This window comes from Pollicipes pollicipes, unplaced genomic scaffold (assembly GCF_011947565.3).
Source record: "Pollicipes pollicipes isolate AB1234 unplaced genomic scaffold, Ppol_2.1 Scaffold_4295;HRSCAF=5057_pilon_pilon_pilon, whole genome shotgun sequence".
Classification (NCBI taxonomy): domain Eukaryota; kingdom Metazoa; phylum Arthropoda; class Thecostraca; order Pollicipedomorpha; family Pollicipedidae; genus Pollicipes; species Pollicipes pollicipes.
Window position 1 is genome coordinate 25,116,954 of NW_023596461.1, and position 22,755 is coordinate 25,139,708.

Genomic DNA, 22,755 nt, shown 5'->3' on the forward strand with positions numbered 1-22,755 from the left:
CACCTCATGCCGCTTTACCTCGCGCAACTCCAGAAACAAAACTTCTGCACTTCCGCGATGTATTTGGCGAATGTGCATACAGTACACGTCGACCGACTCTCTCTCGCCCGCCGCCGACGTCCGCCTGGCGGCGCCACCTCTGTGTCGCCGTCGCGGACCAGGAGCCGGGGGCCGGGAGCCGGGGGCCGGGTGTCGGCCGGGGTGCGGACTGAGCTGCGATGGACGGCGTCCCGATCCTGCGCCGGACAGACTCACGTTACACAGGCGTGCACCAGCCTACCGCCGAGCGGGCTGTGAAGCCTGACCGGGTCACGCCTTGTTTACTGGCAATACCAAATTCATATCATTTCGGCTGATTCAAATCTCACCTTGACAACGAACTTCAGCCTGCACCGCCCGCCCCACATGAGTGCTTGCTGGGGGCGCCAGGTCACACGGCCAATGCCAGTGCTCTAGGTTAAGTTCGCAGTTACGACCAGGCACAGTCATGCACCCGACACCCTCCTGGCGCCCACCAGGCGTCACTAACCAGTTTTGACGGGGGATTTGGGGCCAGCGAAGTCTTGCAGCCACAATCACGGATGGCGGGGGGGGGGGGAGGGGGACTTGGAATGCATTCCACAGTGCGGGCTGCGCTCGTGCTCATCGACACAAACACCAGCATGTAACGCCGCCAAGCCGACAGGCGGACAATCTGCCAGGGCTGGGACGGCCTTGACCACACGGTCCGGCTCACCCGCCGAGGCAGGGAGTCCGCGCCGACCTCTGGCCGACAGGTGCCAGGGCTGGGACGGCCTTGACCACACGGTCCGGCTCACCCGCCGAGGCCCGGAGTCCGCGCCGACCTCTGGCCGACAGGGCGACCTCGCAGCGCTTCGCGCTGGTCCAGCGGGCCTTGTCCGGTCCCGTCACAGATGCTGCTTCCGGATCCGGTCCGATCCGGTCCGATACGGCTCAGGCCGGGTCAGCAGGTCTCGGGTCAGGTGGGAAGCGACGCTCCTTGCCCTCGGTCAGCCGACGCCAACCAGCTGCAGCACCAACACCATTCGTTAGATACATCACACGATCAGAAAATAGCAAGTCGTTCACAGCATACAAGACAATCAGCAGCAGTTTGAACGTGATGGGCATCGAGTGAACAATGACCACACATACAACCAGGACGCAATGGCAGATAACACAGGCTAGCCCAGATCGGGCGAGTGGGTGCACGGGGAAGACGAATTTTATATTACAAGCGATAAGGATGCCAAGGAAAGTAAACGCTTAAGGTCATGTGGCTGATACCATCCACATGCCAGACACACTTTTGGTTTAGCCAAAAGTACACCTAATGGCTATGTGACGCTCGATCCATCGTCAGTTTTCCTCGATCAAGTTTGGACGGTCAGAGCGTCTCATGGAGTCCTTCTGGGAAGTCATAAACGCCTCTCGACAATCCCCGACCATAGGCACGGTGCCCTCAATGTTCACGATGAAAAAGTCACGCGAATCACGTGGATAATTCATCAACCCCATTTCCCGGGAGCTTATTAAATAATCCACCTGGTCACGACCTCCATGATTTGAATCCAGTTCTCTACGATGCGACTGCATCATTGCGGCAATGACTTTAAGCGACCCATTCTTACTTAAGACACATTGCAAATTATGCATGTTCCTTGGATTTTGCTCTTCCCCAAGACAATCGAATCTTACTGCAATAGCAGAATTTATGAAGTGTCTACCAGATCCGTCGAATGTTTCTCCCCGGTCTTACCATTGTGAGGCAAAGCGCGTTGAAAAGCAGCCCGCCCCACGCGCGTAGCCGTGGTAAGTTTCATGTCCATCGAATGGGATGGCTTATAAATGCTTCAAAACGACTTCTCCAGTACTTCCCTAGAGGGATTTGTCGTTTTGTATGCCTTCCAAGATAATCATGTCGATATAACTGGTTAGCAAAATTGTCCTGGGTTTTACAAACCAGGAGATGCAGAGACTCTTAGGACATATTAACTTCATACGACTCCGAATCCCGAGGATTATTTCCACCTATCAAACCACGGAACCCATCCCCTTTAGCCTGTCCTTGTACTACTCAGCATTCCCTACTGACCCTATGTATGCAGAAAGGTTTTTCCAGTGCACATATCACTTTCACGACCTGCGCACTCACTTCGGAGGTTGGTGTTCATTGTTTCCTGTGTGCCATTTGCCTGTTCCCACCAAATAGCTGACTAGACGTCACGAAGACAACCTCCCAAAATACATAGCATTAGTTTACAATCCCACCTCACAAAGTATACGAATTTACGGTTTCAGAGGCTGCTGGCCGGCTGACGTCTTTCACTTATGGACTCCCGTCCGTCACTCATCTTCATCCTGGCAAAACAAAACATAATTTCCGCTGAAGTGGTCTCACCGTGGACTGCGGATGATTCCCACAGGTCAGCAATATTCCAACACAATGGAAAGCCTTGTCTTCAGCTGCTAGACCGATATGCCCCACGAAACGATAGTTTCGTTTGCGGGGTAGCAACTCGCACACCATCGTGGTCTTACTCGGACCCTCCAAGCTTTATGCAGCCCAAACACCCTGTCACTGCTGTGAACATCTCATCACCGAGATGGCGGCCATGGTCGCAGTTGACAGCGCGACCACTGTCGCGGACATTTTCATCCCAGACATAGGTGATCGGAATATCTAGATTCCTAAGGAACGGATAAGGTAAAGCGTTGACATATGTATCGGCGCCATACATGGATGGAATGCCAACTAATTCACAACCAATAAATGCAATCACTTCAAGAAGCCATAAATGGCCAAATCATGTCACGGGCACAACGAATTCTGTACCATTCATGGCTGATGACGAAAGACCTGGCCTTCCATTACACAAGACTAGGATCGACACCCTCGCCTTCAGCGGGTCAAGAGATTAAACAACATTGTCAATACGGTCATTTCTTATTATCAGCACCTGGAAGTTGCTCTGCTGCCTCCTCTGCTCCGTACGCTTACCTCACTGAGTCAGATCAGACGGCCTGGCGTGAATCTGAACTGGGCCGACTCAATGTTGCATTGCCAAGTACGAAGCTGGTGACAATAGTCCACGTTTGGGCTCTTCTCTCAGGCTGGCTAGTGCCGCTGTATATGGTGGACTGGAGCGTTGAGGCCCAGATCGCGGCATTGGGCACAAAGGGCTCCTGCCGTACTTTCCACGCCATGACAGCTGTACTGGGGCCACAGTCAGTCTGGACAGCTAGACAGTAGGGCTAAAAATGGCTGGTGAGACGGCTAGGGCGCCCAGAAAGATAATGGGTCCTGCGGTCAAACTGCTTACCGGGGTAACAGTTAATCGCTACTGTTGGAAAACTCACATGCGGGGGTCACCATGCAATGAGAGTACAGTCGCAAAAGAAGTCACGTGGTTCAGTGCGTGCATCTCAGAAGAGCATACCAATGAAACAAAAACAAGTCAATGACCTTTGCGATAAGATGTTGCTCGTGACAACGCACCGTCCATGATCAACATATTTTTTACGAGATGCATTAATGAACCTTAATGAAACTCAATACAGTCCTGCTATTTCTCAGTCATCACAGCTTTACACCGAATGCAAAAGGCACTGCGTGCTTAAGAAATTTTGGGAAGCTGAGTTTACACCACACCGACATGTTTGGTAAAAAATTGAAGCCTCTTGATCCCGATGGTACATAATTTCTGACCTCCTCCATGTCGTGTCAATGACATTTTCTTCAAGTCACAACTAACGCTTATTTCTCGCCAGGAAACCACTCTGAAGAGTAATTCGATACTGTCCGTTTTATCCATATCGCTTCCGAAGTGCGTTACTGAAGGTATGTTGGCTTTTGAAAAGTGAAGCCTCTGATTAAGCCTCTGAATTACTACCGTGTGTGTACACTTGCTAGCGTGTTACTACCGCTATGGCGGATACACCATAACAGTAGTAATACGCTAGCACAAAACGAAATATAAAATTCAATGCAAGATCCCCGAACACTTCGTGAAAAAATTTAAAGGGACCGTACCACATTTCCATGGAGTTTTCAACTGAGACCGCCGTTTTCCAAAGCGTTTTCAGTAGTTAAAAATTATGCCCCTTGCAAGAACGCAATTTCCGTTGTTTTTTTTTTTAGCTAGACGCACGCGAACTTGTGCAGACTGTGTCGCATCACCCAACTGCAAAGTAACCCAGGCATGCATAACGTCATAGGCACGTCACATGAACACCCCTCCCCCTCAATGTCCATATTGTGCTCAACGTCGAAAATAGTATGGTCATTGGAACATTCGTGTCTGGAGCATGAATTGTCAGTATGAATTGTCACATCGACATACAGCAGTTTGTTAACAATCAGTTTAAGCCGTTGTAAGCATGCGTGGACCACGAGTCGCGTTTTATGACATAACACAGGCATTTGGGCAGTTCTACCAGTTATGACGGACAATGAGGCTCAGAAAGAAACAACTCAATACCGTCGCAGCCGGGAATGCAAGTGGAATTTAAAAAAAAACACGGAAAAGGTAATAACCGCTACGAGAAGAGATCAAAACACACGCAAATACCGCTAGTAACACAAACGTACACGCCTAGAACGCTCACACCATCTTGCGGCGTTTGAAGTAGCACAAGTGAGCCACTCCAGTCCGCTACAGTGCAGCCAATTTGGCTGCGATTCTGACGTGATAAACACGTCCAATACGTTACATGATAATGACGCATTTAAGGGAAAGTATACCGCATAGTGACGTTTTGTGATCAAAAGCGGCCGTTTTTGCACTTGAAAGCATATCAATAGGTACAGGCGAGCTTTTTCCATCATATTTCATGCTTGTCCCAGCATCTTGAAATGTAGAAAGCTTCCTTTGGGACGGACGTGCGTCGCCACGCACCCTTTCATGGAGTTCCTGAGACTGCAGAAGCCATGAAAGCGCCCAAGTGCCATGGCACAGCCGGGGTAACACGACCTTCTCGAAACCAACGAGCCGTTCATGACGACACCACGAATATAACCGTGCCAGCGTTTTGCAGAAACAAAAATCGACGGGCACAAGCCCCAATAACCCACGAACCACCAATTCATTTCAGACAATCCAGCTGCCTGGGGCGAGCTCCGTCCAGTCCACGGATGATGGCGTCGCGGCGGAGGCGCCGTCTGGGATATCACAGCAATAATAGACAGCTTAACAGACCAATGTACAACCTGCCGCCTGTCCGATCGCCTTCGGAAAGCTCTTTGCACAATGACCACCAGTAATGGACTGGTGCAGTTACATAACATGTTGTCGAACTGCAAACCGCCAGATGCGCTATTACACGCTGCACAAATTTAGCAGGTGCAAGATTCGCTCACAAATTTTCTTCAACTGCCAGTTAACAGTTCGAAAAGCTGTCCCGGGATGTTTGTGATCATATGCATCAGCCCGGGTCGTCTTCGACGCTGTCGACGCAGCCCAGTCAGCACGTCACACTGACCAAACCCGAATGCACACATGGTCCTCGGCTGAGACAGTCCTCTTCATCACTGCAGAAATCGCAGCTGCAACCGTTGGGTAAGCAGCTGTGCAGGGAAAAACCGGAATAACAGTTCCACCGATGGGCTGGGCGCTGAACGTAAATATTGGTAAGGAATAAATATGCGCCAGAATAAAATGATCGCAACAATTCGTCTGCAAAAAAATACCAACATCGAAGACACGAGTCACGTGTGATCTCACCTTCAAATGCCGTATGTTGAACATTTTAGGTACCGACATGCCCTCATCTCCAGCGATAATTGGTTACCGCGTGTTCTGTCGGTGGCCATGCGGTAAGAATCTCGGACTTAACATGATTCCTTAAGGAATATGGAGGCTGACGTACTCTTTGAAGTATGACTGCACAATGTTAAAATGTTAATCAATTTCAATCCAACAGTCATTACAGTCACATATTTTGGTATAAAAAAAGCTTTACCCTGATGCACTGCTCAGAGGACTTCCAGACAGCGACCTGCTGTCGTTTTGACGGAAACGTAATGTTTGTCCTCCATTTCTTCACACGCAAGACAGGTGAGTTTTCTCGGCCTACGGCATCTCGACCTTGCAACCTATAGCACGTGCCAAGCCAAAATCACTCGTTCACGTTCAAGAATCCCTAACACCAGTTAAACTGAAAGCTGCTGAAATGGCCTTTTGTCTTACTTTAACCATCAGCGCAATGCGAAGGCAACACATTCAGTTCAGACACAATCTGGCGTACCACGTTTTGCCGTACAACCATAGCGACGTGAAAAGAGCAGAACGATAGGTAGGAAGTAGCTTCAACAGACCAAGCAAAACGATCTGAACAAGATGAACGTTTCCGGGCAATGCTGTTTGGTGAAAATTCAAAGTGCATGCGTCTGAACAATCCAACAGAGATCGAACAGTCATCTCTCGTATGTTCACGATTTACCTTGTTAAATTTAGCTAACAACAATGATAGATGGGAGGAAGCACATTCACGTATTCACATAAGAACGCGAGAGCCCAGCTGAGAGGGCTGTTGATGCCACCGCAGGTGGCTGCAGGCGTCCGCAGCTGGGAACATCATCGGGATGACAACATCTCCAGCCATTTTCCGCCGCAGGTCGCAGCAGCCAGCTTCTGAACGAGTTTTCAGTCGGCGACCTGCGCATATGCAACTATCCGGGAACCTGGAGCATCCCATACTTTGCCTTGAACTCATGGACGTACGTCTCAGATCTGAAACTCCGCAACATACAAACGTACGCACACACGACATAAGAAAATGTATATCAGAAACATTATCTGAATTTAATACAAGTACTTGGGCAGCACGTTTTCGTTAAGACAATTTTTATAACATGAGAATAATAGAACCTTGTCAAATTTTGTGAGTCTGTTCAAACCTCTCAATGGTTCCTTTTGCCGATGTCTGTAGATAAAAATGTGTTATCCAAAGGTTATCTATCTTTTGTTCACAGTTCAATGACGCTATGTCGTTGTCCAAGCAAGTTTCAAGCTTTAGCTTCTAGAAGTTAAATATTGCTAATAAAAAAGTACGCCTGGATTAAAAAAATGCACGCTTTTCAGGAAAAGGCGCACTCTTCAGGATTCTTCAAATTTCAGGATAGTTTTAATACGTCTTCACTTTACAGGCACAAGCACCCACAAATCATTAAAACACTTCCGCCCACCCAACGCCAGGCGGAACTGTTTTCACCCTGCCGCCGCCCCGCCCTCCTCCCCCCCCCCCCCCCCACAAACAATGGATATATCGCAATCACGATAATATTGTGACTGCGGTGATCCATTATTTTGACTGTTTTAACTTCGACTCGTTTTCTCCATCAAGACATCCCAATGAACTTCACATCCTGGACCTCTTAAGCCACCGCATGCCAATGTGATCAGTGATAAGGCAAAGGGGGGGGGGGGGGGCGAAAGGGTTTGGGGGAAGAAGCTTTCTAGTGATTTTGTGTACGTTTGAATCACAAACGTGATGAGCCCTGGAAAAACTGACCTTGCGACGTGAGTCCGCATTATGCAACTCCAAACTATTTTTAAACAACAATTAAGTTACATGGACTAAAACTTAAGCTTAATTTTCATAACGATGGAAGCGTACTCATGTACGGAATTATATATATATATATATATATATATATATATATATATATAATGTGCAGTCGGGAGGAAAATGACAAAACCTCAATTTGGGACGGAAACCGGTGGCGCTTGCCGCAAAACGTCCATCTTTCAGGTGGCATTACGCTTCTGGCCTGTTCTGCCAGACCTGGAATAGTTTCGGTGAGCACCGGAGACTTCCGGCGTGAGCGCCATCAACCAACAATGACGTCGCCGCCATATAATTCAATAAGGTTTGCCTTTCACATTTCGCACCGACGCCAGAGTCCGTCGCTAGGATTTTCCACAACTTGCAGCACAGCACCTGGAAAATCTGACATTGTGAGTCACCTGCCTTTGCAGAGACCAATCGAGTGGATGAAAGGGTACAGGGCGTAACCGTTTCCAGACCGCCAATCGGTCGGCATCATGGGCGGAGGCCGTCTGGGAGTTGTTGGGTGCAGGACCACGTGACAACTAATGTGATAACATATCTTCGGCGCACAACAAACATCTAGGAGCAGCTAGGCTCCATGCTAACAGGCTCCTGCTCCCCCTGGGAGGACGCCGCACAGCACGCCGTGTATGTCCTTCATCGAAACAGATCAAAAAATGGTCCGATTCGACCGAAAAACCACTAATGTGACTGCTGTCTCGATCCGCAAATTTCTCCTCAAGAACACATACAGATAGGCACATCATAAAACCTAGGCCACATGGGGAGAAAAACTTGCTCACTTTAAAACCAAGTGGAGACAAGACGAATGCAACATGTCACTAACTTGCACCACAATCGTAAGGATCCTAAAAGTCAGAATATAAAAGGGCGACATTTTAGCGACACACGAACGGTAAAAATGCATGCTAGTCCATTCCACGCGGGACATTTTACATCATCGCGTGACGCACGGGCGGAAGTGGGAGCCGCGCCTACGGCGGCGGGACATGTCCATATCAAACCAGTCCCGGTGACGCCCCACTGCCGCGTCGCCGGGGTACCTACCCGCTGCTGACAAATGCCTACCACGGGCGATTTCAGACAGTGGTCTGCGCGCCTTGATGTTCCGTTTTGGCGAGCGTGACCGCGATCTCGAGTCCCGCTGAAGGCCCCGTGTCCGGCTCGTCAGCGGCAGCTGACCGGCGGACGCGACTCCCTTTTGATGATTGCCGCACAGTTGCCGTGGCCTCTCCACCCCCCCAAACCCTCAGGCTTTCCCACGGAGCCCTGGACTCTACACCAGGATGATTGGCTGACTTGACTGCCTTCTGTCTGACTTTCTTCCGGTCGGGCCGCGTCTCCAGACTGTCCCTAAGCAGCGCTTTTAAACCGTCCATCTCGTTGGTTCCCTGCTTGGCCCGCCGCCAGCGCGTTAAACTCCTAAATTAAGCTGGTCCCCTACAGCCCAATCCCGGCGCGTGTCGACCTCCAAACTTGAACGACACCCCTGAGGCTTCCAGACTGGCTAGGGGCTAAAGACCGGGCTGCTGCCCCCCCCCCCCCCCCCTCCCATATGCATATACACTCCGTGCACCATCAGCGCTTTGTCTTGACCAGCGCCCAGGTTGGCATCCAAACCGAATTCGACAGGGCTTTCAACTCACTGAGTCCCGGACCGGTTTCCAACCACACTTTGGGTTAAAGGCCACGCCGACTCCCATATCGCCTCTGAGCAGCGCAACGACTTTTTGCACTCCCAGATAACGCTGCCGACGGCGCTTTGCACTGTACATCAGACGAGTCCACAGCGGTCCCCCAACAACGCCTTAAATTTAAGCTAGCTCTAGACGGCCTTCCAACAGCGCTTGAACTCCAGATCAGGTCGGAGCCATGCTATTCATCAGCAGACCTTTGAGCAAACGCCAAACAGGTTGAGTTTCAAGCAACCTCTAGGCCATGTTGAGTTTTAAGCAAAGGCTGGACCAGGTTGACTTCATCATGGTCTTTAGACGTAGCTTTAAAATGCACAACAGACTGATTTAAGAGGTCGTTTCTGACAGGGCTTCCTATTCTAGATGAGACTCGCCTCCCCCCCCCCCCCCCCCCCCCACCCCTCCGATCGCGCACAGAATTATGCATCAGGTAGCCTTCATCACTGCACTTCATATAAACAAGAGAAGCCTTGAGCTCCCGGCTCTTCGACTGAGTTATTTCTTGTCCTGCACTTGTTGACGTTCCAAATACCAGGCGTTACTGGTAGATGACATCACCAAGCCAACATTTGTTAATCACGAGTACAACTCGGAATCCCGAGTGCTGAGAACATAACCAATGTTCGCCTGCTAACGTCGTTAAACCAGTGCCTCCCGCTAAATGGAAGGTCGATAACTAGCAGGAACGCTGCACTCGTTACGGCTACCTCACTGACGCCAGCGCTTCGAGCCCTAGATTTGGCCGATTCCCCCAATTGGCGGCCAACAGCGCTTTCCAGCTCAAACTCTAGATGAAGCCACTTCTCACCATCAACGACGGACTGGCATCAGCCGATATCGGGATGGCTCGGTTTATTCAGCGTGACGCTCCAAACACGTTATCGACACCGAAGGTACTAGTAAAGGTCTAGAAAAACCAATGAAGTTTGATCAATGCCTTCAACTTGAGGTACTACATGCCCAGAGTAGGACATCATGTTTAGGTGAAGCGCATCTCGCCTACCATGCCCGTGGTGTTCTCTTTTCCTTAGTGATGATGGAGAACCACTTGCAATGGATGCGGTTCATCGTGACTTAATGCAGATACATGCCGTACACAAGAGGCGCAAGGTTACTTCCTAGCCTCCGACCATTATGAACTAACTTCACACTGTCACGGAGAACATGTAAAACTGTGTCCGAGTCCGGGTCTACTGGAACGACACTGAACAGAACACTAAATCACACGGAGTTCATCGGCTTTCTTCAGATGGGCGCGTGGCGCGGCGTGCGCCGCCGAGTCTATTTGGCCGGCTGTGGCTGGGGGCTGGGGCGTGCTCAGTGCCGCTAGCCCAGCCCGCGCCGCCGACGGCTCTCCGGTGGCCGCCGCTCAGAACATTCGCGGGCGCTTGTTGGGAAAGTCGTCGCCTTCGGCATCCCTTCCGTGGCCCCCGCGCGGGACGCCCCGGAAGCCGCCGCGGACGCCGCCTCGGCCGCCGCGGAAGCCGCCCGGGGCGCCCCCGCGACCGCGGCCATAGCCCTGCTCCATACCGGCGCCCTACCAGAGCGGTGGGCGCGGCACGGGGGGAGAGAAAGAGAACAACACACCGACCGTTAACGGCAGAACGTAGTGCGGCCACCGGCCTCGGCCCGACCTGGGCACAAACATCGGAACTCCCCCTCCGGAAACCGAACAGACACGGCCGCCATTCCGCCTCAAGGTGGTTAGTAAGTGGCACCTCCGCCGGCCGGAACTCCGGCTTGGCCGAGAAGATTGCGGCAGTCAGGAGACAGTTTTTTATGAGCCGATCACGACCCTGGCATCCTCCGTATCATGTGCGAATACGCTTTAACCCGCGATCGCTACGCAAAAGGGGTTCAGTGGCGAATAAATATATCTGGCATTAGTCCTACACGTCTACACCAGTGCTGGCTTTGCACAAAACTGGCTTAACAAGGGCGCAACTGGGAGCTGCCGACAGGCAAAGGGCCGTTCATTCTCCCAGACACTGTGGACTTCGCACGTTCAATTCGACACAGGAGTCACCGTTACCAGAGACAAAACTGCCCGGGGGCCTCCATATCACCACGTCGTCCATCTGCAGACAGATGCACACCTTCTGAGCCATATTGATAAGAACACTGGATCAGGCAAAGGATAATATGATATACTTATGCATTACAAAAAGAATAAGATGCACTACATAAGGTTTGTTTTCAACGCGAACACACTTTCGTTCCAATGTTCAACTAGACATTAAATCTTGCGTTCAACTGATGCACGGAGTACCGTGCCGCACCGTAAAAACCGCTGGCGCGCTATGCACACATCCCGACGGTTATGTAGCGTTTGTGGTAATACATAGAGTAAGAATGGCAGGCTTGTAGTTAACTTTAGGATAAACGAAAATTTTATTGGATGTAACATTATAATTAAGTAACATAACGTAACGTCATAATTTAGTAATTTACGGGGTTTAACGACGCAGTCAGCATCTCGGCCACAGAGCGTCGCCATATGTCACGTATATCGCCGTGGAGAGCAGTGCAGTTCCTCGTTAGGGGCCGGATTCGAACACCGTGTGTGGCTCAGCCCATGGAGGACGCTCGCCATGCGAGCGTGCTCCCAACTTCCCTATACCACTCCCACGGCAACGTCCGTGCTTACCACTACCCAGCATTAGCAAGGCCACTGGGTCGCGGAGCGCGCATACTTCAAAAGGCGTAGTGCGAGATCATCGGATCACGGGGATGTCAATAATGCCCGAGACAGCCCCCCCGCAAGCAATTTCGGACACATCTGTTGTTTTGCTGCCGCTCTGGAAAACATCGATATTACTTTGCTGTGAAATGCGCTGGGAGGAAATGTGATACACAAGGCCCACGATTTTACCCCTCATACCAGTTTTGTAACAGCTTGGCCGCAAAAACCTGCGAGAAAATATGAAAAGCATTTCACTCTTCATCGATATTCCATTCGTATGTCTGCCAAGGTGTGGTGAAGCAGCGTGTCCATAAATGTTCAAACGCTGTGACTAATGTTCTTAGGAATATAAAAGCATTGTTGACGAGCATGGCATCTGGAGAACCACCAGGTTTCGTCACACCTAGAGAGGAAACTTTCAACACCTCCAAGAAGCGGAATGGCGGCACTAGCGGACTGTCATGAGAGCTTACGCAACAAAATGCGCAGAAATTACTGAAAAAGTATCTGTTCTGTTTCCGGAGTTCCGTAAAACATTGGCGTATCTCGCAGATGTCTGCAACACAAGTAGTTCAGGTCAAGTGAAACAAATACTTATTCCCGCAATAATACCAATCGAAATATTATTGTCCCCCGACACACTCATGACCAACGGGTCTCAAAATACGTGCAAGGTAATAACTAATACAAGTACAATAACATATGTTGCAGCTTGCACTGGACGTCACACAGCGAGAAAGATAGTTCCATGGATCAAGAACGAGTCCAAATCAGCTCAATGCACAGCGCTATGCACGTAAGTCCGGCCTAGTGTTATGCAGCTCGGCGCGACGACTGTGACATGACCCCATGACCTCTGTATTTCTGTGTTATCGCGTATCATTAAATGCATATGCAACCCCTCCGTAGGCCAGTCCGTTTCATAATATCCATAGAAATGCGGCGCATGTCGTCGCAAGCTATTTGTGCAGCACTAACAGCTATGGTACCAATTTAATTAGCGCCCCTTCCTCACAGGGAACCGGCGGAACCTCATTCCAGACAAAATTATGAATAATTATTTCGCCCAAAACCGCGAAAGCAGCCCAATTACAACCGCCAGACATGTCCTGTTAATCACAGAAGCCTCAACGGCACCAAAACATGAGTCTCAGCAATTGGTCGTGTTGTTTCCGAGGCGCAAGCTTTTCGTCGCGCGCCTTCTGCTAATAAAGGCACGGATGATGCGCTTTCACGACCTGAGCAAAGCACACCAGCTCGAGTTTATCATAGCGATACAGCAACTTATAAATCACACCAGTTTAGGCGTATCATCGTAACACAGAAACTTATGGGTGGTCTTCGCGTGTGCCGACTGTCATCTTCAGTCGCTCCGCACTGCCTCGCCTCCCTCCAGCCCGTGACCGTCCCGAGTCAAGACACGTCACTCACTACAGCATCGTAATACTTCGGTCTGAGAGTACGATTTCATAACGATCAACACAGGGCTCACAGCCAGCGCTGCCCCACGCAAGCACCGGCAGAGGCACGGTCAGTTACACAGACAGCACAACTAGGAACTTTGCTCAGTGGCGATCGCCGCTGTTAAAATATCAATCAATAAGCCTGTCTGCAACTGGTTCTGGGGCCAGACAACGCTCTGCTTCACTGGCTGTTAGAATAAAAAACCGGACTTGGTTGCACCAGTCTCTAGCATTCACCCGGCGCTGCACGGTACGCACTCTGCCACCTCAACTGGCGCACCAACCAGTACCACGAACAAACAGCAGGACGCCTAGTTACAGTGCTTTTTTCAGAGCTCATGAGCAGACATCAGCAGACTTTTCGGCAGTGCTTTTGTCCGTGAGCGCTGGGTGAGCGTGTCGCCCGTCATATGTTCACTGGTCAGCGGCAGCGGTATCCATTTGCGAATGCGAGATGACCCGCTCCTGTTCTCGTGTATTATTTAAGTTCCGGTGTCAGTGGAACTGATCGCTTGCATAAAACGTGTATCTTACGTCTGCCTATGTATCTGTACGCCACCTTCCTCCATAAACAGCGCGAATTTAATTTACCCCCAATATCATCACGGAATAGTGTTTTCTTTCTGTCCATGGAAACTACCTTTCTCGCTGATAATGCACGTGTTCGACTCAACAACATATCGGCCTGCACTGGCCCCGAAGTCCAGCACGTCCAGTGCAAGTTCTGCGACGCATCAGCAGTCGGCATGCGCCACAGCCGACCACTGACGCCGTGGCATTCCCGGTGTCCGCCGGTCTGGCCGGCCCCAGACTGGTATAGCATGTCAGCAATCGCCGAGATGGTACGATATGTGGCGCTTTATACCAATCCATCCTCAGCCCACCGGCCTTATTGCGCAGATACGTAAAACCCATGCTAAGGTGAGCACAAGTTGGCTTTTGTCCTAGAAATCCCTAGTTCCATACATTACATCTCCCCAACGCTACAATTTGAGGTGCTTCGTCAGCGTGGCATCACGGTTCAGGTGATGAGGCGTGGCCAGGCCGCGCGCCGGCCGCCGCCCGCCGGCGGCAGGGCGGCGGCCGGTGCCGGCAGTGGAAGGCGTGACCTACCTGGGCGCCGCCCCGACCGCCGCGTCCCATGCCGCCACCTGCAACGGCACCCAGTCAGTGCCGTCACCGCCGAACACACCGAACACACCGCCGAACACAAGCGCACAGGGCGCCGGCCACTCTCCGCCCGGTGAGAAACAGCGACTTCGACACGAACGGACTTAGGCCGGAAGATGGCGCGCTCGTGCCAGTGCACCTGTGCTCTTGCCATCAGCCTGAATCGATAGTCTCTCCGCGATGCAAGAAAATTATTATCGCCTATGACTCCCGTAACTGGACGGTAGGCCCCGTGAGCAACACGATCCACCAAAAACCAATAAATCACCTACCACGACGACGACAACATGCCCGTCACCGGTGACACCACACCGGTGGCGCCCGGTGACGGCGAACCCCGCGGCGTGTGGCCGTCGCTACCCCGGTATGCCACGTACCGTGTCCGTCGAAGCTGCCGGGCGGAGGCACGCCCCAGCCGGGCCGGCCGCCAAAGCCGGCGTCCTGCTCGCCCGGCGGCCCGGCGCCCACCGCCTGGTCGCCCCACATGACCTGCTCCTGCTGGTCGAGCAGGCTGCTCAGCTCGCTCGCCTGCCGGTGGAGGGCTGGGCGTCACACAGGCGGGCGGCGAGGCTGGCAGGCGCAGCCTGCCGCACGCAGTCGTCGCTCCCAGGCATAACCACACACGGCGGAGAGGGACGGCCCTTCTCGGAAAACCTGCATGGTGCCCCAGCACATGACACAAATACCACACCCGACGATTAGACAAGGAGTAAGCGGAAAGCGCCAGCAATACACAATTTGCAGGATCCAGCTCCGCCGCAGTCAGCAAGTGTCTGCGTCCCCTAAATCGTGACGCATACATGCATGCATGTCACGCAGCACGACGGAAAAGCATCCCACGCCCTTTGCGAACTACGCAAGACTCCAGCGTTTACTTCCACACTACTTGACCTAACTGCGCTAGGATCTCTTCAGACCTAGTGTGCTGCAGTCCCAGCCCCAGTGTAACGAAGTTCAGACATTTGGGCGCCAAGGAGACTTGATATTTTTCCTACTACCGCACACGTGCCTCGAAGCCCACTCGCTCAGGATTAAGCAATCAGCATCACGCCAGGTGGCAGTCCAACCAGCGCCTATGTGTCCTGGGCATGGCAACTCGGAGGAGTAGGTCCAGGTGCCAGGCTCCGACCTGAGCTCCGGGCTCAAAGGGCTAACACGCTAGCAGCAACGGAGGCATGGACGAGGCGGAGGCGGCGCAGGGGACAGTGGTCAGTATGAATCCATACTGACCTCGTTGACACTCAACTGGACATTTTGCCACGCTGCACAGGGCCCAGTAGCCGGCGTCGCGTGACCAGTGCAGCTCTCACCTGCATGAACAGCTGGTTCTCCTGCTGGCGTCGCTTCATATCGTCCTCCGACTGGCGCATGCGCGTCTGCATGGCATCCTGGCGGCGCTGCATGTCCTCCTCCAGACGGCGGCGCTCCTCCTCGCGCTGCTGCTGACGCACGTCCCAGTCACCCTTGGAGCGCTCCTGCTCCATCTCGCGGCGACGCAGCTGCTCGCGCAACATCTCCGTCTCGTGCTCACGGCGCGCGAACTCCATCTGGTCGCGCAGCTTGTCCATCTCCATCTTGATCTCCTTCTCCAGCTGGGAGCGCCGCTGCTTCTCCATGTCGTAGAGCTGCTTCCAACGGCTTCCGTACTCACTCTCGAAGCTGCCCGGCACGGAGAAGCGCGGTCCCGTCTGCGGACCGAGCAGACACGCTTCAGATCGCGACACGGCACAGACCCGCTTACCGGCACAGGCATCATGATTGCCATCCCCCTAGTCAAAGGTACGAGCCAACATACGCCTGCCAGCATACGACTCCCGCTCCAGCGTAGCCACTCACCGAGCGTTCACGTCTGTACTCCTGGTGTTTCTTTGGTAGGACTTTCTCGCACAGTCCCTCCTCCTCGTCATCTTCTTGCAGGGTTTCAACTTCAACCGGACATAGGCCCCTTAAAGTGAACAAAAAGAAGAAGTTAGAACCATGTGGAAGAGCATGCATCAAGGTTGCTCTATTTCCAGTTCTTCACTAAAACTTCACAAGTCTCAAGTTCCACATCACCAAAAAGCTCACATAAAAGCTCACATTCATTGGAGTGCCCCACATTTATATGGGAATTTGAACTGAAATAGCTGCCTTGAAGACTTTTCGGTGCTGTTCACAACCCTTCTACTTCTTATGACCTAAGCCGCTCTAATTTCTGGGTTTCACCTGCCCAGAAAATGAGGCGAGGTATATCGGGGAGAGTATTTCAAAGTCATCCCCGCACTGACGATACCATAATAACGTCATTCAAATCCTGTCATTCCATTAGTCATGCGACGATCAATGCCAAGAAAAACATCGCTGTCGAGGCGTTCACACCTGGCGTTCGTGAGAGCGATTTTCAGATATAACGACCGCCAATTGGTTCTCAATGTTGTGCAGGCACGATAACGTAATCAAACCATGAGGCACTGGGGAGCATATTTGCTAAACAGATAATTTGGATGCCTTGAGAAGTCTTTCCCACCTAACAAGTATACCTTTTAGTGAGCTTGTTTCATCCTAACTGATGCTTGCTTCAGCTTGTTCAAATGCGAAACATCCCCTTTAAGAAATGTCCTTTCACCCTCTTGACATTCGCGCTATATTTCGCATACGACTCACACTACGCATACAACATATTAAAAAGGCGAGGTGTTACTAAAATGTGATCAGACAATTCGCTGATATATCTGACACTTTAGGGTGTTATATATAAATTACATCATGACCCTTAAAGCAGTACATTAAACACGCAGCCGTGTGGCCACGGGACTGCGACGCGCTCGGGTGAGGGTGGGGGTTTGACCACATTGATATGTAATAACCAAAAGAGCTCGGGACACTAAATTTGCATAGCACGTAAGGCTCTATTTTAGCCTATCTGAACAAACTTGTGCCCAATTCGTGGGTCTCTAGGCCGTCACGTTCGGGTCAATAAGGTAAAAGTTGAGATCGCGTCCGAAGTATCCCAGATCTCCTCACGCAACCGGCTCTGAACTGAATACGTTGCCACGTTAGTGACATTGTCTAAGCAGTCACCCAGGGCAAGACTAGGTCAGTGACCTTATCTAAACTTAAGAGGGTCAAGACTGCTAAAAACCTCTGTTCATTTTCAATTTTAACATCAGGTTCAAAACTACCCTGGGCGGAGTGTTCCTAAGGGCAAAGGTTTAGCGAGGCCATCTTTGGACCGTCTCTTCCGCTGACTAGGAATAAGACACCATAAGAAGCCTCCGGAAGCCCTGATACCCAAAATACCAAATGAGCATCACAAGCTATAACATAAGGCAAGTTTTCCATAAAAAAGAACTTATAATGTTGATCTGACCTTCACCCTTGATCCATCGGCTAAGAAATTAGTCATGCTCCTTACTTAAATTGTCTTCTTGTGTAAGAAACCATACAAACGATACGACTTGGCCAACGCTCAACTATCGCATCAGCTTGACAGATTCCCTGGGAATTGACTCCGCTGACTCTCGTGGCTTGGCTCTGACCCGGCGCTGGTCAACGACCTGAATAGGTATCTTTGAATTCGTACACCCGCTTATTGGCCATTCCATTTTCTACAACTTTACAAGCATGGCGTTGCTATGCCGCATCGTTCAGGTGTTTTGAAAAAAACCTTGAGGGGACCAAAGTGAGTCCACCACTCGACCCCTCATTAACAACAGTGCAGAAGCAATACAAGAACATGTTACAGCTTTGCAATTTTCGCTTTCAATTCACCGACTAAAGCACGGCGACAGCTACCAACACAAAAAAACTCTAGATTTCGAGGTCTCCGCGCCAATTTCCCCAGGTTGAAATATGGCAGCCACCCGGGGACCCGGTCGCCCCGGACAGTTCCGCCATTATGGAGCCCGGTGGAATTTCTCGCCCGTTGGCGGGTTGTGTGCGGCGGTATTGAAACTTGTGTAAGTTCACACATCAGCGCTTGCTTGTTTGTTAGTTCCCCATGCTTGGAAGTTATGAAATGTGTGGAAGTGTGTGAATGTGTCGAAGTTATGGAAGAATTGCTCGTGGAGTAAAAGAAGTGGGTTAAACGGACACTGGCAAAGACCCATGTTACAACCCAAAATAGCGTGATTCGTGGAGAGTAGGAGTAGAGGAAAGAGTAGGCCAAAGAGGCAAAGCAGTTTGTGCTGCAGACTGGCACTACATCCCAACCTTATAGTCAAATCTGTTAGGTACTTACTCAGTGATGAAGAAGCTGCTTTCTGTGCACTTCTTCAGACAAGCCAGCGCACAGGGCTTCTTGGCGAACTCTACAATGCCCTCGCCAGTCGACTTTCCGCGCTCATCCACGATAACGACGGCACGCTCCAGCTGAAGACAGGTCAACAATCACATGTCAGAGTCAGCGGGCCCAACTCTGGCACCAGAAGTGCTGGTGATGGAATAGCAGCGAGGAATGGATGCTCCAGCTCATTGAACAGGGCCCCATGGATGAACACCGACGAAAATAACTCATAACCCCTGAAGATTCGTCCCGTCCTCAAAAGCAGCATAAACATCTCCGTGGATATGTCACAGGAATACAGGAATGCTCCAAAACATGCATCACTGGGCAACACACGCCTCAGCACAAGCTATGCAGTTGTGTCATCACCCGCCGAGGGGAATGGCCATTTTCACGAGGACTTACCTCACCGAAGACGGAGAAGGCCAGCTCGAGCAGCTCGTTGCTGACCCAAGGCGAGAGCCGCTTCACCTTGAGACTGGAGCCCATCGAGGAGAAGCGCACCTTCAGCAGGCGGCCATTACGCATCGTGCCGTTCAGCGCCTGGCGCGCCTTCTCGGCGTTCTCCCTGTAGTCCTGCGGTGGAGGCAGTGGCCCGCTCAGCACGGCTCGCTGGGGCGAGGCTTCACCACTCATGCACTCCGCCGGAGGGGTCCGCGGGTCGGCGTTCAGGACGCATACTTAAGCTGGCTGCAGGTGCTGGTATACAGCGCCTGGTCTAAGCCTGGGTTGTATGACGAACCGACTGACGCTGACATCGACACTACATCGGTCGCTCATTCCACCCGCTTGCTTTCCTGCTCTGGGCAAGCCATGCATTGCATGGGTCCTCGCTTGCAGCTAAACTGTTTTTCATTTTACATTGAGGATTTGGGGCGCACTGACATCCGCGGCCACTTGGAGCTGATAAAGAAGTGCTAAATATATAATCGGGCCCGCATGTGGTTGAAAAACCTGTAGCCCTCGGAAAAGCAAACAACCAGTCCGTTTGGCGTGAAAAAAGTCGTCGTTCGTAATCCGCAATCAGCGGCCCAGCTGGTTCTACGCTATGAAGGCACACTGTTTTAGAGCTGCATACACATAAAGATCATCCAATACTCACCAGTTTTATAAAGCCAAATGCCTTCTCCAGATTCAGGTACGGTTCGGCGATTTCACCAAACACTTTGAACATCTCTTGGAATTCCTCCATGGTTGTTTCATCAGTCAGGTTCCCCACAAACAAACGGCACTTGTTTGTAAACTTCTTTTTCTCCTTTTGATCAGCTACTGGCAGATCATATGTAGGCCCAGCAACTGCCTGAAGTTTCTCCATGAGGCGTTCCTGGAAAGAAAATAATTATCTAAACAAAGAAAATGTACATGATCAGCCTAGTCACAACCAGCATCATTTACCCAACTTCCATGAATGGGGCTGAAAGAGAGATTAACCCAGGGTTTCTACAAGGTATCCTAGTAAAGGCTTGAGATAAGACTGTTCCCGTCAACTTCTTTTTGCTGAACACTTCCCACCTGCAAAGCTACCCCTGCTTTGTGTACAATAAGCCAGTGCATTTGTTGCTGGGCTTGGTGACCAATCACCTCAATGAGAAAGTGTTTGAAAGCCTTCAGCATCTCATTTTGGTAAGTCCACTTTTACCACGGTTTTGTCCGTCCCGGTGGCTCAGTTGGTTAGAGCGCCTGCCTTCCGATCCACCCACCCGTGGCTGGGTGGGTTCGAGTCGCTTTAGGGCGCTCGCTATTTGCCCTTAACAGGTATGGCCCATGGCCGGTGGCAGCGGTCGCCCTAAAGGTCAGTTGACGTCAGGGGGCAGGACGGACCGTGCCGAGCATTGCGGCACGTTAAGCTTTCGCCACTTAATTCTGCCATTGCCTGGGATTGCGTGATCGGGTGGTGGGGATCAGAGCTCACACAACAAGCACTGCTTAGCGTGAGCACTGATCCCAGAAATCCATCCATTCAAAAGGGTTCAGATCAAATTTATAAGAAAAAAACACTCCAAGTTTGCCATTTCAACCTTTAACAATACTGCACTCTTGCTCATTTCAGTTAACTTAGAGCTTTCACAACTTTCATAACCCCCATACAGCATATAAGTGCTTAACCCCTGATACTAAGGAAGTTGTGCACTGGATGGGCTGTAAACACTGATTGATGGCCAGTTGGACACTTTATAGAAACTACCTCCTTCTTTGGAAAGTGCCTTTCTACATTGCTATGTTATTGCCTGCAATTTTACCACCACAAACTGCTACTATATGTTTAGGAAGGCTCAGATCTGGCACTGGATCTGAAAGTCTCACACCCCCAGTTAAGACAAGGTAATATTAATTAATTTCTTTGCCCAGGAATATGTGACATGGGTTTTGGCACAGAAATTTCTGCACTTGTGCTGGAACTTTTAGTACGGAGTGGTGCCTGTTGGCACCCAGCTTTTTTAAGGAGAAATGCCATGTCTTTACTGTTTACTGTTCAGCTGATATTTTTGGTTTGTTGCTAATGCAATACACACTTTGCTTAGTCCTGAGAGCAACCTACCCTTATATGTTAGTAGATATAAACAACATACATTTTTTTAGTTATTGGTTTCTATCTTGTTTGTTTTTGTCCACATTAATCTCTGGTTTTTAGACATACTTGTCACCTTGCCCTTAGGACACTACATTTTTTGGCTGCATATGCTCCTTCAATTCAGCTTGGGGCACCCAACCACTCAAACCATTGGGGTGCTCCTGTACTTAGTTATGGACACTTCTCTTTGCCTATAGCTTGGAGTTGAAGATGTCTACTCAGGCTTGGAGTCTCAAGGTGTAAGTTTTAGACAATGGGTTTACCCAGGCTCAGGGGTAATCACTCTACATGGTCTTAGGATACCTCCTACGTTTTAAGTCTCCTTCAGGGTAAAGGTGATTTCCCTCCGCATTTTATCCAGGCCTGCAGTGCTTGTGCACAGCATTGCACCATTATAAAATTTTACCATCAGGTCCTGCTGTTGAATCATCACATGATTCAACAGAACAGGTCAGGACTCGCACAAGCGCTCCTCAGTGTCAGTTCTGTTCACAGACACATGAAATGGATCAGATTAAATATATGCTACATGTAATCATAAATAATCTTGCCATGAGACAGGTGGCATCACACAGGACATCATCAGTGCACAACCAAGGGAAAAAGGTTGAAAAATGGCCACAAATGGGCAAGGTAGTTTATGGTCAAGCTGAGTGGTAATGAAACAGCAGTTCCTCACCTCTGGATTCCGCATGCCCATTCCTCCCCTTCCTCCACGGAATCCGCCACGGCCTCTGTATTCGCCGCCTCCTCGGCCGCCACGGAAATCTCCACCACCTCCACGGCCGCCTCTATGGTCTCCGCCGCCTCCACGACCTCCCCGGAACTCGCCGCCGCGAACAGCCCCACGTCCTCTACCTCCGCGACCGCGGAATCCTCCTCGCATGAAATAGCCACCCCCATTACTGTTATCAACAACTGTGTCAGCCATTGCACACGGAAAATATACCAAAATACGAGAATAAATGCAACCCTTTCGCGGATGACAGAACCGCCGCCCGCAATACGCGTCGCCCGTGTACAAAGACCGCAAAATGGCGGCTGCGTGGCCAGCGACCTCAGAGTTGCCAGAAATATCCGAAAAACTCTCAAGTTCTTGCTGAAGAAACCTCTAGAAACAATGAAATTCTAGAAGCATTTTTCTCTGGACGCGTGTAAATCGACTCAGGAGTGCATCTACACAGAACAGCTCCTCTGCTTAAATCCACTACGAAGTGGATTTACACAGGATGCCACCCCTGTGTAAATCGACTCAGATCTGAGTTGATCTACACATAAACGCACTGTTGTGTAAATCCACTTGTGAGTAGATTTACACAAGTGTGGCTTCAGGAGTA

At 50.8% G+C, this 22,755-nt stretch overlaps 1 protein-coding gene across 3 annotated transcripts; it reads right to left on the bottom strand.

Moving 5' to 3' along the window:
• Window positions 1–65: 65 nt before the first annotated feature.
• On the bottom strand, window positions 66–22,447 carry LOC119096446 (protein no-on-transient A). Of its 3 annotated transcripts, none has more exons than XR_005094067.1 (10): window positions 22,098–22,447; window positions 19,949–20,170; window positions 19,252–19,422; window positions 18,802–18,932; window positions 16,419–16,527; window positions 15,893–16,270; window positions 14,960–15,110; window positions 14,526–14,563; window positions 737–1,028; window positions 66–236 (listed from the first exon to the last, which is right to left on the bottom strand). XR_005094067.1 is itself a non-coding variant. In XM_037219354.1 (9 exons), exons 1-9 carry the CDS (start codon window positions 22,347–22,349, stop codon window positions 10,636–10,638), a joined length of 1,620 nt encoding a protein of 539 aa, XP_037075249.1. In that variant the 5' UTR covers window positions 22,350–22,447; the 3' UTR covers window positions 10,059–10,635. The 3 variants fall into 3 exon arrangements, 1 of the variants encoding a protein (XP_037075249.1); XR_005094066.1 differs by having other exon boundaries at window positions 67–236; window positions 819–1,028; XM_037219354.1 differs by lacking the exons at window positions 66–236; window positions 737–1,028 and adding an exon at window positions 10,059–10,803.
• Window positions 22,448–22,755: the final 308 nt, after the last annotated feature.

What these genes read in the sequence shown, in the direction of transcription:
- LOC119096446 (XM_037219354.1), bottom strand. Translation starts at nt 22,349, where the DNA reads ATGGCTGACACAGTTGTTGATAACAGTAATGGGGGTGGCTATTTCATG. An exon ending in CGGCAGCTTCGACGGACACG is followed by an intron (nt 14,564 to 14,959) that starts GTACGTGGCATA and finishes GTGCCGTTGCAG; the next exon opens with GTGGCGGCATGGGACGCGGC. An exon ending in GCGGTCGGGGCGGCGCCCAG is followed by an intron (nt 10,804 to 14,525) that starts GTAGGTCACGCC and finishes CCGCTCTGGTAG; the next exon opens with GGCGCCGGTATGGAGCAGGG.